Consider the following 20,375-nt stretch of genomic DNA (forward strand, 5'->3'; position numbering starts at 1 on the left):
CAGTGATGGCAAAGTTTGAGGGAGGACAGGGCTTGGGTGGGAAGGTCAGAAGTTCAGTTTTAGCCTTATTAAGTTTGAGGTGACAGGAGCACAACCAAACAGAGATGTCTTGAAGACAGCAGGAAATGCGAGATTGCAGAGAGGGGGAGAGATCAGGGCTAGAAATATAGATTTGGGTGTCATTAGCATAGAGGTGGTAGTTGAAGCCGTGTGAGCAAATGATCAATCAATCAGTAGTATTTTTTGAGCTCTTACACTGTGCAGACCACTATGTAAAGTTTTGGGAAAATGCAATAGAGCAAGAAAACAGCTGCAAGAGAAGCTGGGTGGTCTAGTGGATAGAGAAACTGGCCTGGGCATAAGAAGGACCTGTATTCTAGTGCTGGTTCCACCACTTGTCAACTGTGTAACCTTGGGTAAGTCACTTAACTTCTCTGTGCCTCAGTTACCTCATCTGTAAAATTGCGATTACAACTGTGAACCCCATGTGGGATGTGGACTCTGTCCAACCTGATAAGCTTATATCTTCCCCAGCCTTAGAACAGTGCCTGGTATATAGTAAGCGTTGAACAAATACTATTTAAAAAAAAGGTCCCCACCCACAATCTAAAGGTCCCCACAATCTAAAGGGGGAGACAGACATAAAATAATTTTCAAATTGGAGGGAGAAATGCTCTAGTATTAGAATTGGAAAGTTGATATGTACTAAAGTGTGATGGAGGCTGTGAGTGTAAAAGTGTTGAAAGTCGGGGGGATATGACCTTGGGAGGAAGACAGATGAATCTAGGAATGCCTCAAGATTTGAAATTCCAGCAGTCCTCAGGGTAAATAGTCACATGCTGCTCCACCAGGTTGAGCAGTCATCAAACCCATTTGGGTTCCAGATATGAGCCCATATTCCTTAAACTTGGGTTGGGGAGAGAACTCATCAGCTTCGGCTGGGTCATAAGATTTTGGCTCAATGACAAGATAATAAAAGGAACTGATTATAATTATATGCAGAAGGGGGTTTGCTGGATTTAACATCAGGAAGATGTTATCTAGTGGTGAATGCACTGATAGCAGCAGGCTGGAATTCTGCTCCAGTTTTTGGCTAATTATGTGAGCAGATCTGTGGCCTAGTGGAATGAGCATGGCCCTGGGAGACAGAGGATTTGAGTTCTAATCCTTATTCTGTCACTTGTCTGCTGTGTGACCATAGGCAAGTCACTTATCTGTGCCTCAGTTTCCTCAGCTCCTAAAATAGAGATTCAACTCCTGTTCTCTCTCCTACTTAGAATGTGAGCTGCATGTAAGACAGGGACAGTATTCAACATGATTAATTTGTATCTATCCCAGTGTTTATAACAGTGCTTGACACATAGTAAGCATTTAACAAATACCACAGTGATTAATTCTTGGACATTGCACACTGTTGTGTCCCTTTGTTTTCTATCTGTGAAAAAGGCAACCAACTAGTAGAAGACGCACAACCCGGACACTCCACTCCTCTGCCACTAACCTCCTCACTGTGCCTTGTTCTCTCCTGTCCCACTCCCTGGCCCACGTCCTACCTCTGGCCTAGAATGCCCTCCCTCCTCACACCCGACAAACTAGCATACTTCCCCCTTCAAAACCCTTCACCTCCTCCAGCAGGCTTTCCCAAACTGAGCCTCCCTTTTCCTCTGATTCTCCTTCTCTCCCTATCGCTCCTACTCTCTCCCTCTGCTCTACACCTCCCCTGCCCCACAGCACTTATGTATATAAGTACATATTGATTATTCTATTTATTGTATTAATAATGTGTATATAGCTATAATTCTATTTGTTTATATTGATGCTATTGATGCCTGTCCACTTGCTTTGTTTTGTTTTGTTGTCTGTATCTCCCCTGCTAGACTGTGAGCCCGTTGGGTAGGGATTGTCTCTATTTGTTACCGAATTGTACTTTCCAAGCATTTAGTACAGTGCTCTGCACACAGTAAGCACTCAATAAATATGATTGAATGAATGAGAACTTGCTTTGAAATATGAAAATATAAAAATTGATGGTTATAATACATACAAAGAGACAATTGTAATTTACATTCATCATAATTCAAATTAACTTTCAGTGACCTAAGATTTTTTTCCTTTAAAGAGATACTATTATGTAATTCTATCATCTAAGCAAATGACAGCTAACATCATTTTTATTTGTGAAACTAGCAGTTTCCAAGGCTTTTACAGCACTTAATAATCAAGTAAAGATTATTTCAATTATTTTACAAATCACTTCAGTTATAACTGCTCCAGTGAATTTGGAGATTAGACACCAGCTGGAAAGATGAGCTTTTATGCAAAAAGTAACCTGATTCAAAGAAACATATGCTCTCACCACTGAAACAAACATGAACATTAGGGTAAGGTAGTTCTAAAACTTACTGTGGCCTTTGCTTTTGCTGAGCGTGGTCTATGTTTAACACAACTGCTTAATGATCTGAAACTTGTTCAATCTGGAATCTTGAGGGGGAGGGAAGGAAACTATTTTTTATGCAAGATGAGAGTCCAGTTGTTAATCTTTAACATAATAGATGAAGCATGAAACATAGAGTAAGAGCTATACATCAGTGTGGAAAGATTATAATTATATAAATGTTAACATAAGCATTTAAGTGGGCTAGAGCTCTGCAGCTCAGCACTTTCTGATTGCGAATTTACTGCATGCTTTATCAGAGGAGATGTTCTCATTTCTTAAGATTTTGATGTCAACAATATAGAAACTCCTATGTTTTTCCCAGCAGATGACATATAAACAGAATAAATCCAGAGGTAAATTGACCTACAAGCCAGTAAAAGCATGCCCCAGGAAGTAAACTTTTGAGAGGAGAGTGGATTTTTGCACCTGCCATTCTGCCCCAGAATGATGCACTTACCTACACTCCTGCTCAAGGAGTTGTATGTTCTAGCAGCAGTATCCCAAGATTTACAGATATCCTCCCTACTCTCCCAGGGACTCCCAGCTGCTTCAGAAAATGCAATGATGATAATGACAAGTTCAGATTTTGGTCTTATCATGAAAAAGGAATTGGCAGGCACGGTTACAAAGGGCATTGAATGAATTAATCATCACACAACTTTATTCAACACAGGATGCAATTCCTTTTGCATGGCTTCAGACAAGGCAAAACTTGCTTTTCGTATACTGAAAACTCTTCCGGCCTTCTACCAGGTGTTGATAATAGTGGGGGTTGCCTTTAAGATGTCAACCTACATAGTTACAGGAGAAAGGATCTCTTAAGGTAAAATTAGTCTACAGCTAAACTTTTAGGAAAGATAGATTCTGAAATAATACATGTTTTAGTTATACATTTTGGATATAACATGATGGAAATATTGGCGAAAATCCTCAGTATTGATCTGTTTTAAGTAAAATGTGATCCACCAATTGTGGCAAGTAGATTTGATATAGGAAGAAATGAGTGCTTATGTGAGGCATGGGTCAAGGTGTGAAGCTGTTGAACTTCGAGGGAACAATCTCAGTATTACAGTACTTCATGTTTCTTTTTTTTTACACTTCTTGTATATAATACACCCACCCCATTGACATTATTATAGTATTATTATAGTATTTGTTATGTGCTTGCTATGTGTAACCATGACTGTTACTGTTGTAACCTTAGGGGTAATTACAAATTAATCAGGTTGTAAATATTTCCTGGCCCACATGGGGCTCACAGTCTAAATTGGAGGGTCAACAGGGATGTAATACCCATTTTACAGTGGATAAAACTGAGACACAGAGAAGGTATGTGGCTTGCCCAGGCTCACGTGCCCGGCAGTTGGCAGATGTGGGATTAGAAATCTGGTCCTCTGACTCCCAGACCCATGCTCTATCCACTAGGCTATGCTGCTTCTCTACTGCAAAACATTTTGCTACGGTGGTCATAACAGTAATATAGGAATTTATATTATATTAAAGAATATGAGACCTAATAGTATCGTCACACCATTTACCCCCATCCCATTTACTCTTATCGAACTCAGTGGCTCTGGTAATGTGATATTCCCATAGTAAACAGAACTTCAGGAACATGACATGCCTATGCCTTAATATTTCAAAGCACTAAAATGAGAGCATCATTTAATTTTATTAGAGATTCTAGAATTTCTTTTCTATGCAACTCACTGGCCCTACTTTTATCAACAATGTACGAGCAAAAATCTAAATGTCAAAATGTTGGCCCCCTTTATAAGGTTGCCACAATAGCACAGGTTCTGGTTAAATGCTTGTTGGGCTTGATTCCTGTTTTGTTTTGTTTGGAAACCTCATGATTTCTAAAAATGGTTGAAAAATGACTAAAAATTGCCTTGACTGCCAGCTGTTGCAGTCAAAACAGCATGAAGCAGTGTGATTGAGTGAGGCACTTCTATGTACTTCAGTTACCTCATCTGAAAAATTGGAATTAAGACTGTGACATGGACTGTGACCATTCTGATTACCTTGCATCTATCGTTTCCAATTGATAGAGACTCATTGGACATAGTCTCTCCATAATGTCCTCTCTTCTGCCCTAATCCGTAATCTTACTAATGGTTCTTCCATTATCACTGTTATTGCTCTGGGGTAGATACAAGTTTATCAGGTTAGACACAATCTATGTCTCATGTGGGGCTCACAGTCTTAATTCTCATTTTATAGATGAAGTAATTGAGGCACAGAGAAGTTAAGTGTCTTGTGGAAGGTCACACAGCAGAGATGTGGTGGACCTGGAATTAGAACCCAGATCCTCTGACTCCCAAGCCTGTGTTCTTTCCACTAGACCACATTGCTTCTCATATTTATAAGCATATATATGTATATATTTACATATATGTGTGTGTATTTCATTCATTCAATAGTATTTATTGAGCGCTTACTATATGCAGAGCACTGTACTAAGCGCTTGGGATGAACAAGTCGGCAACAGATAGAGACAGTCCCTGCCGTTTGACGGGCTTACAGTCTAATCGGGGGAGACGGACAGACAAGAACAATGGCACTAAACAGCGTATTTGTATATACACACACACACATATATATATATATACTTGTACATTATTTATATTCTTTGACTGAAAGCTCTTGTAGGCAAGGATCAACACTGTCATATTGTACACTCCCAAGCACTTAGTACAGTGCTGTACACACAAGTGCTCAATAAATACCATTAATTTCCCACCCTCAAGCTACACAAGAATGTCATTCTGAGTATGTGCTTTGCAAGGATAAATTAATGAATCCTGATGAAACCTCTACAAATCTATTGCACTGTTATAAACATGTTGCTTCAGGGCAAAGTTCAATCACACACTAAGGCCATACAGCAAGGCAGAGGCAGAGGTAGGACTAAAACTTTAAAGCCTGATTTTAGGTCCCATAGGTTTAGGTGTCTGCTAGTCTTTTTTTACTGGTGATTTCACTCAAAGAAGATCAGAAAGGTTTTATCTAGTGAACTTTGTCCTGAGAATTCAAGGTTATTTATCAGCTGATGAGTCAAAAAATTCCACAAAGGCTAAAAATATTTGCCACAAATCCTGTTTAATCACAGTAAAGTGAATAGGCACACAGAGCCCATTTTGAGTACAACTTCTCAAGTATTGCTTTTTCAACTGTTGCAGAGTTACTTGAGCCTATATCATTCTAAACAACTTACTAAAGTAATATACAAAAATATAACAACTCTTCAACCTGTGAGACACAGTATTAGCTGTGATGAAATATCAACACTATTTGCTTTGTAGCCTATTTAATGACTTTAGCTTAATAAAAGGGAAATTATTTTTCAAAAGGCCCACTCTCACACATGATTGGATAAATGATCAGAGCCGAACTCAAGCAGATTAACTGAACAGCTGTCCACGTGGAATGAGTCTACATATGAAAATTCATGTGACCAAAGATTAAAGCCCAACCTTTTAATGTAAAGTCCATTTTTAAACATTCCGATATTCACTGGATTGCTAGCTATTAAAGTTAATTTTCACTCAGTGAGGAGCTCTTTGAGTTACCAGGGTTCAGTATGAAATCTTAAATATTTTTGTAATCCTCTATCCAAACCATTTAAGGCCAGGAGTTGGGAAACAGTATCTGAAGGATTCTAGTATCTGAACTTCCAAACATGAGTCTTATTGTCTAGGGATCTTTTCTAACTTATTCTAACAGTTCTTTTCTCCAAACTGCATCTTGTCCCCGCCTAGACACAGCTGAGCAGAGAATAGTCTCGTCCCTCCCTTCACTAGCTTAGCAACGTCTTTGTAACATTCCCAAGAGGGGATCTTTCTGTTGTTCAGGAGCTAGCCTGATCCAGAAACACAGAGTTAATTTGTTTCTGCCACAGACTTTTCTTCCTCTCATGTGACCAGAGACACCAGTCACAGTGGTAATGTGAAAATGCAGGGAGGTAACTGGTGCTATCTAGCTGAGAATATTTCTAATCATTGAATCATTAGAAGCTTAAAAGTAATTACTCTGCAGTGGCCATCTGATTGCAAGGCTTGTCATTCCTGCTTGTAGCAAATATTGGATGTGCCTTAGCACTGAAGTGAATGGGCTGGGTGTTTTGATGAGGGATGAAGAGAGCTTTCTGGGAGTTGAGATGTTTAAAAGAAAGCATTCATTCCTGAAGAGAATAAGGTCCTAGGAATTGTGGGACAGCAAAGAGGATTTTGCATTTCACTGCACAACATAGAAAGGTATGTAACTCGCTTTACCTGTCTAAAATATTGTCTTCACCTTTGTCACTCTAATCATTTTTTACTCCAATGCTGTTATTCAACAAAGCTGAAAACCAAAGGTAAGAAAACTAAAAATAGGGTAGTCTGTTATTAAATAGCTCTGTTAAATTTCTCTTGGCATGACCTTTTTTATTTTTGTAAAAATGCATGCTCAGTTCTAGTTATTTGTAGTACAAGTGGTCAAGAAACTGTAATTAGAGGGGGAAAATTTATGGAAGACATTAATCTCAGATTTTCATATACAATGTGTTCTTTACCCCTGGGCAACACATTATTCTCAGCTACAGAACATGCAGTCTACTTACAGTCAAACACATTTTCATTGAAAAAGATCTGCCAGATTTTTGGATGGCATTTGGGATTTTTTGGGTTAAATGGAACTTGCATATGACATCTCTGGCATAGATATGAAATGTATTTTGCTATCCTCATCGATTATTTTATAAGTATTAAAAAATTGTTTCAAAACCTTTTCTTAAGTATGTGTGCCTTCAAAGTTTTAATGCTGTAGTTTTATAAATACCATTGAAAAAATATAGCACATTGTGGGTTAATCATTAGTCTTTAGGCATATCAAATTAAATCCCTTCCTCCCTTGAAGTTTTAAACAACAGCAAGTATTCCTTAATAAAGCTATTTTCATTCTTGAGGAGTTAAGTACCTTTGTTAACAACCTTTGTCTCTTTGTCCTTCTTTGGAGACCTAGTGTATAATTTAATCACCTGACTTCAGAAAGCCTCTGTACTAAGAAGATATATTGAAGACTTTAACATTAGGGAAATTAAATTAACCTCTGAATGTGTTCATAATGACCACTTCAAAATATTATTGTACCCAATCCTGCTCATTTTATATCATATAAGCATGTGCATATATTAATAGTGCATTAGGACAGATTGTTTAATATTTGGTGAAAGAATTTGCCTTGAGTTTGGGTATTTTCATTTCTAATCCATAATTATATGCCAAAAAGAACTAGGAAAAACACACGGGTCCGATTTCTCTTTGTCTTCCTTTTCTGCCATTTCTATTTTTTATATCTGAAAGCCTTTTCTACCCCCAAACAGCATGCTCCATTAGAAACTTACTGAACCATATGAAGTGGCTACATATTGCTCTCTTGTCTTTTCTTTTTCCACCTTCCCGCAGTGCCTGGCAGTGGGAAATTTTTTGTTATTGGTGAAAGTCCTTTAGACTGAAATGACTTATGTTATCTATGAAGAATGAATTAGAATGTGAACCATGGAAATGCTAGTTCAGAAAAGGAGGAACTTTTCCCTTCAAAAAACTTTTTTTCACAAGCACCATTTTTTAGAGAAAGGACCTGTCTAATAGCATTCGACTTTGCAGTGATCTCAAGAATGGTGTTGGTTTTATGACACTCAATGTTTGAATAGAATGCAACTATTTGAATAGAAAATTGATATTTGTATGCCAATTTATTTATCCTGGATCTTTGTTAACAATAAGCAAGATGTTGGACAACATAAGCAGAAAGGAGAAGTGTAAAATAATTTAGTTTACTAAACTTGAGGTCAAATTTAGAACAGACTGGGCAGAGTTTCAGGGGTCCAGCTGTGGAGTAAGATCTATATGAGTGAGGATGATAGAAGGCTTCAGTCAATCTATCAGTGGTATTTATTGAGCACTTACTGTAAGAAGAGCACTGTACTCAGCTCTTGGGAGAGTAGAATGTAACAGAGTTGGTAGACACATTCCCTGCCCACAAGGAGCTTACAGTCTAGAGAGTGAGACAAACAGTAAAATAAATTATATATTTGTACACAAAGGTGCTGTTTGTGAGTGGGGTAACTATCAAATGCTTAAGGGGTACAGGTTGAGTAGGGTAACTATCAAGTGCTTAAGGGGTACAGGTCCAAGTACATAGGCTACACAGAAGGGAGAAGGGAGTAAGGGAGATAAAGCCTTAGTTGGGAAGGCCTCTTAGAGGGGATGTGATTTTGGATGGGAAGCTCATTTTGGACAGGGAACATGTCTACCCAATCTGTTATATAGTACTCTCTTATGTGTTAAGAACAGTGCTCTGCACACAGTAAATTCTCAGTAAATATGATTGATTGATTTATTATTAAGACTTTGAAGGTGAGGAGAATGGTGGTCCATTGTATATAAAGGGGGAGGCAGTCCCAGGACAGGGGGAGGACATGGGCAAGGGGTCAGCATCAAGAAAGATGAAATCGAGGTGCAGTGAGTGGGTTGGCATTAGAGAACAAAGTGTGCAGACTGCATTGTAGTAGGAAATCACCGAGGATAAGGTAGTCAAGGTGGCATATGATAGGTGCTTGGATGAGCACAGTAGCAGTTTGAATAGAGAGGAAAGGGAGGATTTTATGAAGGTTCTGAAGGTAGCGCTGGGAGGATTTGGTGACAGATTGAATGTGTGGGTAGCATTATAGGGTGGGTCAAGGATAATTCCAAAGTTACAGGCTTGTTAGGAAGGATAGTGGTGTTGTCTATGGTGATGGTAAAGTCAGAAAAAGGACAAAGTTTGAGTGGGAAGGTGAGGAGTTCTGTTTTGGACATATTAAGTTTGAGGTGCTGATGGAACATCTAAGTAGAAATGTCCTGTAGGCAGGAGGAAATGTGACACTGCAGAGAAGTGAGAAACTGGAGAGGTAGAGTTGAGAATCATCCACATAGAGATGGTAGTTGAAGTCTTGGGATCAAATTAATTCTCCAGGGAGTGGGTTGGACTGCTCTTTCCCAGTCTATCTCCCTGGTACTCTATTCCTGGCTATCTCTTTCTCATATCTCCAGTTCTCTCACTATCCACCTTATTATGATTCTTTAGAAATAGCCAGGCCAGGACAACAAGGAGCTGAGGTGATCCATTCTGTTGAGGCTTTGAATTGGTAGGGAATAAGCTTGGGTCTGGACCCCCCGGCCAACGAGTGAGATGGTAGAGAAGAGACCCTGGGATTCTGGATTGTAAGAGCAATTGGGCTGTGTTGTGGAGGGGAGGAAAGGAAGAGAGGACATATAGGCATTTGATTCTGGCTAAAGGATACATACAAAAGACCCGGGAATGAGAAAATGATATTTTTCTGTTCCACTTTGAATTTGCAAAATTCTGATCTTGTGCTGCTCAGACCAATGTCTTCTCTCACTGAGGCAACTCTGACAACCAGTATTTGTTTACTGTTCCAGTATTCCAATGGTTAGGTCCACTTTGAGATTAGCCAGGTGAATAAGAGACCAGACCTTCTCTGCTGGGTCTAGTGTCCCTGAAGGTAGGCGTATTCAGAAAATAATTGAGCGGCGGTTTGGCTGTGCAATAAAAAGGCATTCCTGCCCTCAAAGCAAATGTGATGGTGTTACTAATACCATATTAGGCTTATCCTCTAATTATTTATTTTCCCCAAGACAAGGGAACAGTTTCTACAAACTGCTATAGACTTAAATTTCCGGATTGGCTGATGGCTTTTTGAATGAATTTGAGAAAATTGTCATACCTGTGTTGTCATGAGCCGATGGAATAAGGTTTTTCCACCCAGGAAGCCTTGGGAGGCTTTGGCAGTGAAAGTTTGAGGAGTATTAAGGAGCAAAGATTCCGATGAAACAGGTCCAGTTGTGGGCATTAGAACTGGGATAGAAATTCATGTGACTTTGTCAGGGTCCAGATTTATCAAAATGAGCACTAAATATATGCACTTGGTTGATGGGTTTGAAGAAAATCTGGCTGTGAATAAGCTCAATCTCTATTATACCTAAGAGTCATGATGTCATTGCTTTGGGCAACTCTTGTAAGAGATCTTTCTTAAATGGAAATTTGTTTTGCAAAAGGCATTTACAGATCTCCCCTCTTTTAGAGGTGAACTGACCCAACACCCCCCCCCCAAACACACACACACACCCCACCTCCCACAGATAAGTTTACCTTTGAAAAGTCAGAGGAGTCAAATCTCTCGTCACCATTTCCACCCCCAAATCGTAATCCTTAATGGCAATTGATGAGCCAAGTCAGCACATTCATCCCTGTCTGGCTTGGCCTCTTCCTGTTTCATCAGTTGTCATTGCAGGATAAAATCACATTTCACGCTGGTGTTATCATTACTGTGATGCTCTAGCTTGTCTCTGCATTCCTCCCCTGGAATGCTCTCTCTACTCTGCACAAAGCCATTAGTGAGAAGCTTAAAGGTATGCCCTTTGTCTAGTTGTTCATGTTGTTACGATGGCAAAACTTTATCCAGCCAGTAAATTTTTTTCCCTGGTATTCTCTACAGCTCATTCTAAAACTATCTGGGAAATGAAAGTCAAAATTAGTGTGAAGAAAAGTCACTTGCTTGAAATTACTGTATTTGTTTGTTGTGTAGAAAAATGTATTGAAATCTAAACATTCTTTTGTTTTCTTGTTTTTTGTTCAGTAGATCATATTTCAGACAGATGCTGCCTCATTCTCTTTGAAGATGCATTTCTATTAGTACAGTAGTTCATTCAACCCATAGCAAAGCTCCTGAATTATAACTTCTCTGTAGTCTTTTTTTCCCCCTTCTGATTAGTAAGAATTAGAGGCTGCAGGAGACTAGGCATCATTAAAGCATATTATCTGGGAATTTAAAAAAACACTGAAAGAGAAATGACACAATGTAACACTTGGAAAAAATCTCACAAAATATTCATAATTGATTCCATGAAAATAGAGTAAGTAAAAAAGTGCCTTTTATAATATAGCTTTTCATAGGAAACAAATGTAAAGTGCATTAAAATCCCCCCCAAAATCCAAATAATATAAAGATGCTTAAAAGATGAAATAAAATTATATTATCAAATAGCAATGTAAATATGCATCAATAATGAAATATGATAAAATTAATGTTTTTAATATATACATATATAAATAGGTATCTTTCAAAATGAAAGCTGAAAAGACACCTTGTGCTAACACACTATAGAATGTTAAATAGAGGACATATAGCTGTTGAAATGGGCTTTAATCTCTCTATTGAAGCCAGTCAAAATACTTGGAGGATTTAGGGGGAGGAGAAGGGAGGTATTTGAGCCAAAGAAAACTTAACATGAGCTGCAAGACCAGAACATTATACCATAGTGTAAAAAGAAAAACTGGCATTAAAATTCAGTATCTACCAGAAAAAGATGTCAAAAGAAAGAGATATAATGGGGCATCCCTGTATATTTGTACATCTGTGAGTTTCCTGATGGTGAAATTTAACCACTTCAGTGGGGCAAAAAGATGAAAAGTATAGTTCAACAAAGATATCACAAACCCTCTTGGGAAACGAGCAGCTCAAAAACAGGTTTTCCTTGAAGTTCAAAGACTTTGACATCAGAGTAGAGATTTTTGAGAGAGCTAAGAGGACAGGGCTCAATGCACAAGTGGAAGCTGGGGCTGAAGGAGAGGAGAGAATGGGGCTCCCATGACCCCTAAGAATTTCATTGATATGTAATCTCAGAAACACCTCTCAGAAAGAAGGTGCTGTTGCTGGGAATATATATCCAGGAAACAGCTGGGGCAGCAGTAATGCATGTGAAACCTCTCTTTAACCAACATGTGATATTGGCAGTCACCAGCACCAGGTTTCCTCTAGCCCTGAACGCCTCTCACATTAGTCAAGCAGCACCTCCACCAAAATTCTAGACAGCCTCAATCTGCTCACAGATGACCTCAGTGTAGTTTGATGTATATAACACTTTTGCTTTCTATTTAGCAGAGGTTGGAAGGAAATTCTCATATAATCTCATTGCTCTTCATTTCAGAGAGCACCCTAACAAGAAGGTGCAGTGCAGGAATGAAAGTGAAGGGATTTGACAAGCCAAAGTTTACCTAGTGAGAGCTTTTTTGGGCTGACTTCTTGGGTGAATTGAGCACCTGGCCCCCTTCTCACTTGGGAGGCTGAAGCTTTATCACAGCCTGTTACACCCAATACTCTGTTCACAATACCTCGGTTTCGCTTCTGGGTTTGCTACTGATTTGTCCTGCTACATTCGAATTAACAAAAAGTCTATAAACCATCCACTTCCTTCATGTCAGTCATCTGAAACATATTTGTTTCCTCCCTGGTGGAAGCATGGTGGAATTACAGTTTTTTTGTTTTTTATAGGATATATTTTTATGAAAGATCTTCTCATTCAAAGACAAGAAATGGTTTTATGAATGGGATGGTTTATGCTTTATTGACAGTTATTGTGTGTGCATTCTATATTATATAATGTTCTTAAAATCTTCAAATACAACTAAAAATGTAAGAACTTTCTTCCATTTAATTTTATAGAAGAGTAATAATAAACCCACATTATAAAGTTAGTTGTTTTAGTGTAGCCTTTTGATTTGTCCCAACTTTCAGAAATTTAAGTTCCTCCTTTAATTTTACTTTTCCCATATGTTTTGTTCTATCATAGAATGTGTTTTTACTGCACATTTTGGCAAAAATATTGTTAGGGAGTCAGAGGATCTTTGACACAGCTAGCAAATTTGGATTCACGATGCTACAATGTCAGAAGAAACAATTTGTTTATGTGCACATGATGTCAGGCTTGCTGAGCACCGCAGCACAAGTTTCCCTTAATGTGAGTTTTGCAAGAACACAACCCCCATGTTTATGGAAGAACTGATTCTATCTAGTCTCCTATTCACTGACTGTGTTAAACTCTCAAAGTGTCATCTGCCAACGTATCTAAATTCATGTGAGGCTAGCTGTTGCTGTACCATCTGTGCCACTCGCAGCAACAAAATCTATGCTATTTATATTGTACCCCATATTGCAAATTTTTGATTCCTAATGCTTTTTCCTGACAACAGAGATTATCATCTTGTGGTGGGCAGTATCTGCAACTGGATTATTCTTATTATACAGCATAGCTGATGGAACATCTCCCAAGCAGAGTGTGTGATGAGGGAGTGCTGATTGCCAAATCCTAATTGGCTTCTTAATTGGCCAGCTAACATGCTGCCATTGACCACACTTGTATGATCCTTATTTTCTTTTTTAAAGGTACATGACTGATGGTGGCCTTGGTCTTTACACCCGCCGATTGAACCGGCTACCCGATGGAATGGCTGTCGTCCGGGAGACACTTCAGCGCAACACGACCCTGGGCCTCGGAGATGCTGACAGGTAGGCTGGCCCTGGGCCAAAAGGGCCCTGCACCCCCAGCTAGCCACTGAAGTAATGGTGGATAGTCAGGGAGCACATAGACGGCTCAGCCTCTCGTAATTATCATGATCGTCACCACATTTGATTCTTATTGTTGGGTCATTGTCAGCTTAAACCAGCACAAGGACCATATTTCATTTTCACTCTAGTTATCTATCTAGACATTATGACTTATTAGGCAACTGTAGAGGATGGTTGGCCTATGTGGTGGCAATGTTTTCTCAACTTGACCTGTCCACACTCCTTTTAATGGAAAATCCTACATCTCAAAGTCAATTGAACAAGAGCATTAAGGTTGCAGATTTGTAGGAGTATTCAGAGGCTGATTTTGCATTAAATTAAAAGTATTTATAGCAGCTAAAGAATATTCATGGAATAAATTGACTTTACTAATATGTGAATGGATAGATTTACTGATAGGATATCTGAATAACCCTCTTCCTCCTATTACCACTGATTACACCTGCTTTGTTTGTGGATCAATGGTAAATCAAGGTGATGGATCTATTCATGATTCATCACTGAATATATTCAGTAATCAGTATTTCTGTCACATTTTTATCTGGGGTTGTTAACGCTGGTCTTTTCTGTTAGTAATGATGGACTGAAAATGCAGGGGAGATTGATGAGGCTCAGCCACACCCACAGGAAAACTAGTTGACTGTGTCTCAGGGTTCTTCTGGGGTAAACAGGTCTTCTACTCTCCTTTGTTATAAGCACCAGAGGATAAGTCCTTTTACTTTGGTAACACAGAGAGGGAAAATCTTGAAACCATGCCCATGCGGTCAGTTCTTCTATAACATAGGGTTGCATTACAGAGATCTCCTTTTGTACTACTTCATATATGACACCACGGGAATATGCAAACCATCTTCTGATGTGATATCGCATTATATCCAGAAAGACACACACTGCTGGAATTCCAGAATTGCATTCTAGCCAAAACCTGTAATGAAATCAAGAGCTATGGCAGAACTGGCTGTACTTGAAAAGTCTGACTCTTTAGGGAAGCTTCTTTTCTTTCAATGTGGAAAGATAAAGTCTCCTTAGTGATTACAATTGTCAAAGCAATGAGGAAAGATGGGAGAGAATGTTAGCTTCTGTACAAGCCCCACTCGAGTATGTCTCCGGTCTTGTGTAAAAATTTCAGTGAAAGAATTCTTCTGTTTATTCACTGAGGAAAATATTTTGAACGATGTCTAGAACCATACACTCATATGAGATAGATATTTGACCCTTCAGAATCTAAAAGCTGGTTAGAAACAGTGACAAAAATCCTAATGAAACAGATTGTTTTAAAAGGAAATGTTTGAGGTACTCACCAAATAGCTTTCAGAATCTGTTAACTTGCTTGACTTACTAGCATTATCTCATTAAAAATGTGGTTGGCTAGTACTTGTTAGCATAAAACATAGGCCTTACAAGGTACATTTCCCCCTCAGTAGTAGAGTAAACTGGAGTAGACAGTTTAATTTAATGCTTGATCGCAAAGTTAATGGAATTACCACAGATAACAGCTGAGCTTATTTATTCATTTGGAAAAATATTTTGTGGCTTTTTAAAGGGAGGGATAAATAATATTTGTTTGTCTTTTGAGCTCATGGTGTCTCTGGAGATGGCTACATGAATCACTGTTGGTCTCACTACTCTTTGATATAGAATGTTGGGTAATGAAAATTGGTAACACATTCCAAGGCAGATAATCTGATCAAGTTTTAATAGAGTCCAGTTCTTAATATTTCTAAGGTTAATTAGAATATGCTTTTTGCTATATTATAAACTATTAGGCACTTTGCTATCCCCTCCTACTTTACCTCATGGATCTCCTGTGTACATCCTCCGCTCCTCTAATGCCAATCTACCCTCTGTATCTCAATCTAATCTATCCCACCACTGGCCCCTTGCCCATGCCCTCCCTCCAGCTTGTAAATCCCTCCCCTTCATATCTGACAGCGAATCACTCTCCCCACCTTCAAAACTCTCCTAAAATCACATCCCCTCCAAGAGGCCTTCCCTGACTAAGCTCTCATTTCCTCTCTCCATCTTCTGCTTTTCGTCAAAGGTATGGGATCGCATCTACCAACCCTATTGCATTGTACTTTTTCAAATGCTTACTATAGTGCTGTGCACTCAATAAGTTTTCAATAAATACCATGAATTGATTGATTGACTTCTTTTACTGTGGACCACTTCTTTTTCCTAGAAACACTCCTTAACCTTGGTTTTCCAACACAGTTATTTCTTCTTCTATTTCTCTGGCCTATTCTTCTCTCTAATTTTTGTGTTTCCTCTGCCACCTATCGCCTAACTGTGGATGTCTCTTAAGACTCTGTCCTGTGTCCCCTTTTCATTTCCATTTACACTCACTCCCTTGAGGAGCTCATCTGCTCCAGCCACTTTGCTACCACTCCTCTGCAGATATTTCCCAAATCTTCCTTCTTTGCCCTATTCTCTGTCCTTTTCTGTAACCTCACAATTCCTCCTACATCCATGACATTTCTATCATGAGAGTCAGAAGGGCATGGGTTCAAATCCCAGATCTGCCACTTGTCTGCTTTGTGACCTTGGGCAAGTCACTTCACTTATTTGTGCCTCAGTTACCTCATCTGTAAAGCATGGATTAAGATTATGAGCCCTAAGTGGGACAGGGACTGTGTCCAACCTGATTTGCTTGTATCTACCACAATGCTTAGTACGGTGTCTGGCACATAGTAAGTGCTAACAAATACCATAATTATTACTATTGTATCGTTAACCCAGACTCTACCTATCAGAAACTGAAATGCTCATTTTCCCTCCTAAATCCTCTCCTCCTAACTTTTCCATTGCAATTGAGAACACCCTCCCAATCTGTCAATCAATGAAATTTATTGAGCACTTACTATGTGCAGAGCAGTCAAGCCTGTAACACTGGCATTATCCTTGACTCCTCCCTCTCAAGTCCTATATTCAGTGTGTCACCAAATCCTGTCCTGTTCCTCCCCTACAAAACGTACAGTATCTACATTTTTCCTTTCATCCAAGTGGCCAATATGCTGGTCCACATATACTGACTTAACTACTGCATCAGCCCCCTGGCTAGTCTGCCTGTTGCTAGTCTCTCCCCTATCCAGTGCACACTTCATTCTGCTGGCCAAATGATTTTTTTTCCAATACATTATTTATGCATGCCTCATAAACCTCCAGTGGTTACCAACTACCTTCTGCATCTAACAGAAACTGACCATTGGCTTTAAGGTTCTCAGTCAGCTCTCTTGCACTACACTCAGTTCACATCCTTTGTTCCTCTCAAGATGACCAACTTCACTGGAAAGCAATGTGGCCTAGTGGAAAAAGCACAGGTCTGGGAGTTAGAAGACTTGGGTTCTAGTGCTGGTTCTGCCAGTTGCCCACTGGATGACTTGAGACAACTCACATAATTTCTCTGTGCCCCAGTCTCCTCATCCATAAAATGGGGACTGACTATTATCCCTCCTACTGAGACTAAGTCCCATGTGGAACAGGGACAGTGACCAATATGATTATCTTGAATCTTACCCAGCACTTAGTACAGTGCTCGGCATATAGTAAGAGTTTAACAGATATCATTATTATTGTTATGCCTGTTCCTCATTCCCATCTCTCCTGCCACCAACCTCTTGCTCACTCACTCCACCTGCCTGGAACTCACTCCTCCTTTATACCTGACAGACCATAACTCTTCCCATCTTCAAAGCCATCTGAAATCACATCTCTTAAGAGGTTTTCCCCTGTTATTTGTTAATCTCCCCATTTTATACCCCGTTCAACTGCCACTTCAACATTTCCACTCCACCTAAGCCCTTTAGTTCTCACAACATCCCATAGCATTTAAATCATATATACTATTACTTCCTCCTTTCTAACTTATTTTAGTATCTGTCTCTCCTCTGGACTGTGAACTCCTTGAGGGCAGAACACTCCTTGAGTACTTTATACATGGGTCTACACACAGTCAACACTCAATAAATATTAAACACTGATGGGAATTCACTTGCACTGTTTTTTAAATATTTATTATTCGTTCATTCACTCGTATTTATTGAGTGCTTACTGTGTGCAGAGCACTGTACTAAGAGCTTGGAGTGTACAAGTCGGCAACAGATAGAGACAATCCCTGCCCAACAACAGCCTCACAGTCTAAAAGGGGGACAGTCAACAAAACAAGTAGGCATCAATACCATCAAGATAAATAGAATCATAGATACATACACATCATTAATAAAATGGAGGATAAATAATATATACAAATATGCACAGGTGCTGTGGGGAGGGGAAGGGGGTAGAGCAGAAGGAGAGAGTAGGGGGAATGGGGAGGGGAGGAAGGACAGAGGGAAATGGAGGGCTCAGTCTGGGAAGGCCTCCTGGAGGAGGTGAGCTTTCAGTAGGGCCTTGAAGAGGGGAAGAGAGTTAGTTTGGCGGATGTGAGGAGGGAGGGCATTCCGGGTCTGTGGTAGGACGTGGGCCAGGGGTTGACGGTGGAACAGGCGAGAATGAGGCACTGTGAGGAGGTTAGTGGCAGAGGAGCAGAGTGTATGGGGTGGACTGTAGAAGGAGAAAAAGGAGGTGAGGTGGGAGGGGGCCAGGTGATGGAGAGCTTTGAAGGCAAGAGTGAGAAGTACTATGTCCTTACTAAACATAGAATTAAATGAGAAAAATTGATCATGTAACACATCTCTCAGAATCCTTAATTTGTCACTTAAAACAGCATGATCATGGGGAGTTCTGTTGCATTATATACAAAATAATCCAATTTTTGAAGATTTACAGATCATACATTCTCTTTGGTTTATAAAATTGCATGTGCCTTATAAATCCAAAAGATAAACTGAACCATGGGAAGTAGAAAGAAAAGGAAACTGCATAGAAGAAAAATGAAAAACATGCATGATATATTAGTGTGAAGCAGAGAAGCATTAATCTTGAGGACACAGATCTTGATCACAAGTGCTAAGGTAAACCAAAGATGAATGAAGGAAGTTGAAAGCCAGGTGATCTAATGCAGGTAACTTGGTAGAGTGGATGCTCTGTTGCCAAGGTATCTATTAGATAATTAAAAGCAACGCATACAAATATCAAACTTACAGATCTTAGAAAAGAGTGCTGCATTATTTTATATGTTATGTATGCTTTGAATTGGTAGCATGCTTTTAGTTTTCCAAAGCTCTTTCACAGTACTTATCACATTTTGGCCTTACCTACACTGGAGGGAGAGGCAGCTTTTATTATCCCCATTTTACAGATGAGGAAAGTAGAAGTCAACAAGGTTAAGATGATGGTGGTGATGATAGTATTTGTTGAATGCTTACTATGTTCCAGGCATGTACTAAGCACTGGGGTGAATGCAAGTTAATCAGGTTGGATACAGTCCCTGTCCCATGTGGGTCATATTATCAATAAGGTAACTGAGGCACAAAGAAATTAAGTGACTTGCCCAAGGTCACACAGCAGACCAGTGGCAGAGCTGGGGATAAAATCCAAGTCCCCAAACTCCCAGACCTGTGCCCTTTCCACTGGATCATGCTGCCTCTCATCTAGCACTCATTTAACATTTGAGAAATAATAAAGATAACTTAATTGATCTCCCCCTTACATATTTCAAACATGCCACCATCAGGCAAAGATGATGAAAATGATTCTCTGATAATGATCAGCAGTTACTCCTACGAAGTTAAACTGGACCCAACTAAGAAGAGGAGATCAGAAGAAATAAATAGTGGCAGCGAGGGCGAGTGGGAGACGGCATGTAGCAGAAAGATAAATATTGCTTTGGCATGGATTCCTTTAAACTAGACAATGGAAGAAGGAAATAATACAGTCAGGGCAATGAACCTCCTGAAGTAGACAGTAAATAATTTAGTGAACCTTTGCCAGCATCCATGCTGTGATGGCAGTGTCTATTGAAATGCTGTTGAGTTCTGGGAAAATCTTCTATGGATTAAAAATATTTTCTAGAAAAGTGAAGTCATGTCCAGTTTCACAGTTCGATCACATCATTTTCATATATAGCCTTATTGAAAAAAGGTTAATTCATGTAGTTTGTTCCCTTCTGAAGAGCGTAAGCATTCAGTCTTTCTTTAAACTGTCCTAAAGACTTTTGGGTTTGGGTGGGGGAGGGGATTTGAATGAGAAGATAATCTTGTCTTTCTATCTTCGTGGACCACTTTTTTGCCATTGAAATGCAGTGATAAGTTTCGGTTGGAAGGGGAATACTATGTTAGAAAATCAGTTGTATTTATTGAACACTTACTGTATGCAGACCACTGTATTAAGCACTTGGAAGAGTCAGTGCAACAGAGTTGGAAGATACATTACATTCCCTGCCCACAAGGAGCTTACAGTCTAGAAGGGGAGACATATATAAATTATATATATATATCCATAAATTCTGTGGGGCTGAGGGTAGGGCGAATATCAAATGCTTAAAGGGTAAAGGGTACAGATCAAAGCACATAGACAATATAGAGGGAAGCAGAAAAGGGGAAATGA

At 39.4% G+C, this 20,375-nt stretch overlaps 1 protein-coding gene across 7 annotated transcripts in view; it reads left to right on the forward strand.

Moving 5' to 3' along the window:
- NAV2 (neuron navigator 2) overlaps positions 1–20,375 on the forward strand; it is a 355,390-nt gene that overhangs the window by 210,186 nt on the left and 124,829 nt on the right. For all 7 annotated transcript variants that reach the window (XM_007658581.3, XM_001505596.5, XM_029059807.2 and 4 more), the window contains one exon: positions 13,707–13,829. In XM_007658581.3, the coding sequence (XP_007656771.1) occupies positions 13,707–13,829 (123 nt within the window). The remainder of the gene's footprint in view (positions 1–13,706; positions 13,830–20,375) is intronic.

Source organism: Ornithorhynchus anatinus, chromosome 3 (genome assembly GCF_004115215.2).
Source record: "Ornithorhynchus anatinus isolate Pmale09 chromosome 3, mOrnAna1.pri.v4, whole genome shotgun sequence".
In the NCBI taxonomy this organism is placed as follows: Eukaryota; Metazoa; Chordata; class Mammalia; order Monotremata; family Ornithorhynchidae; genus Ornithorhynchus; species Ornithorhynchus anatinus.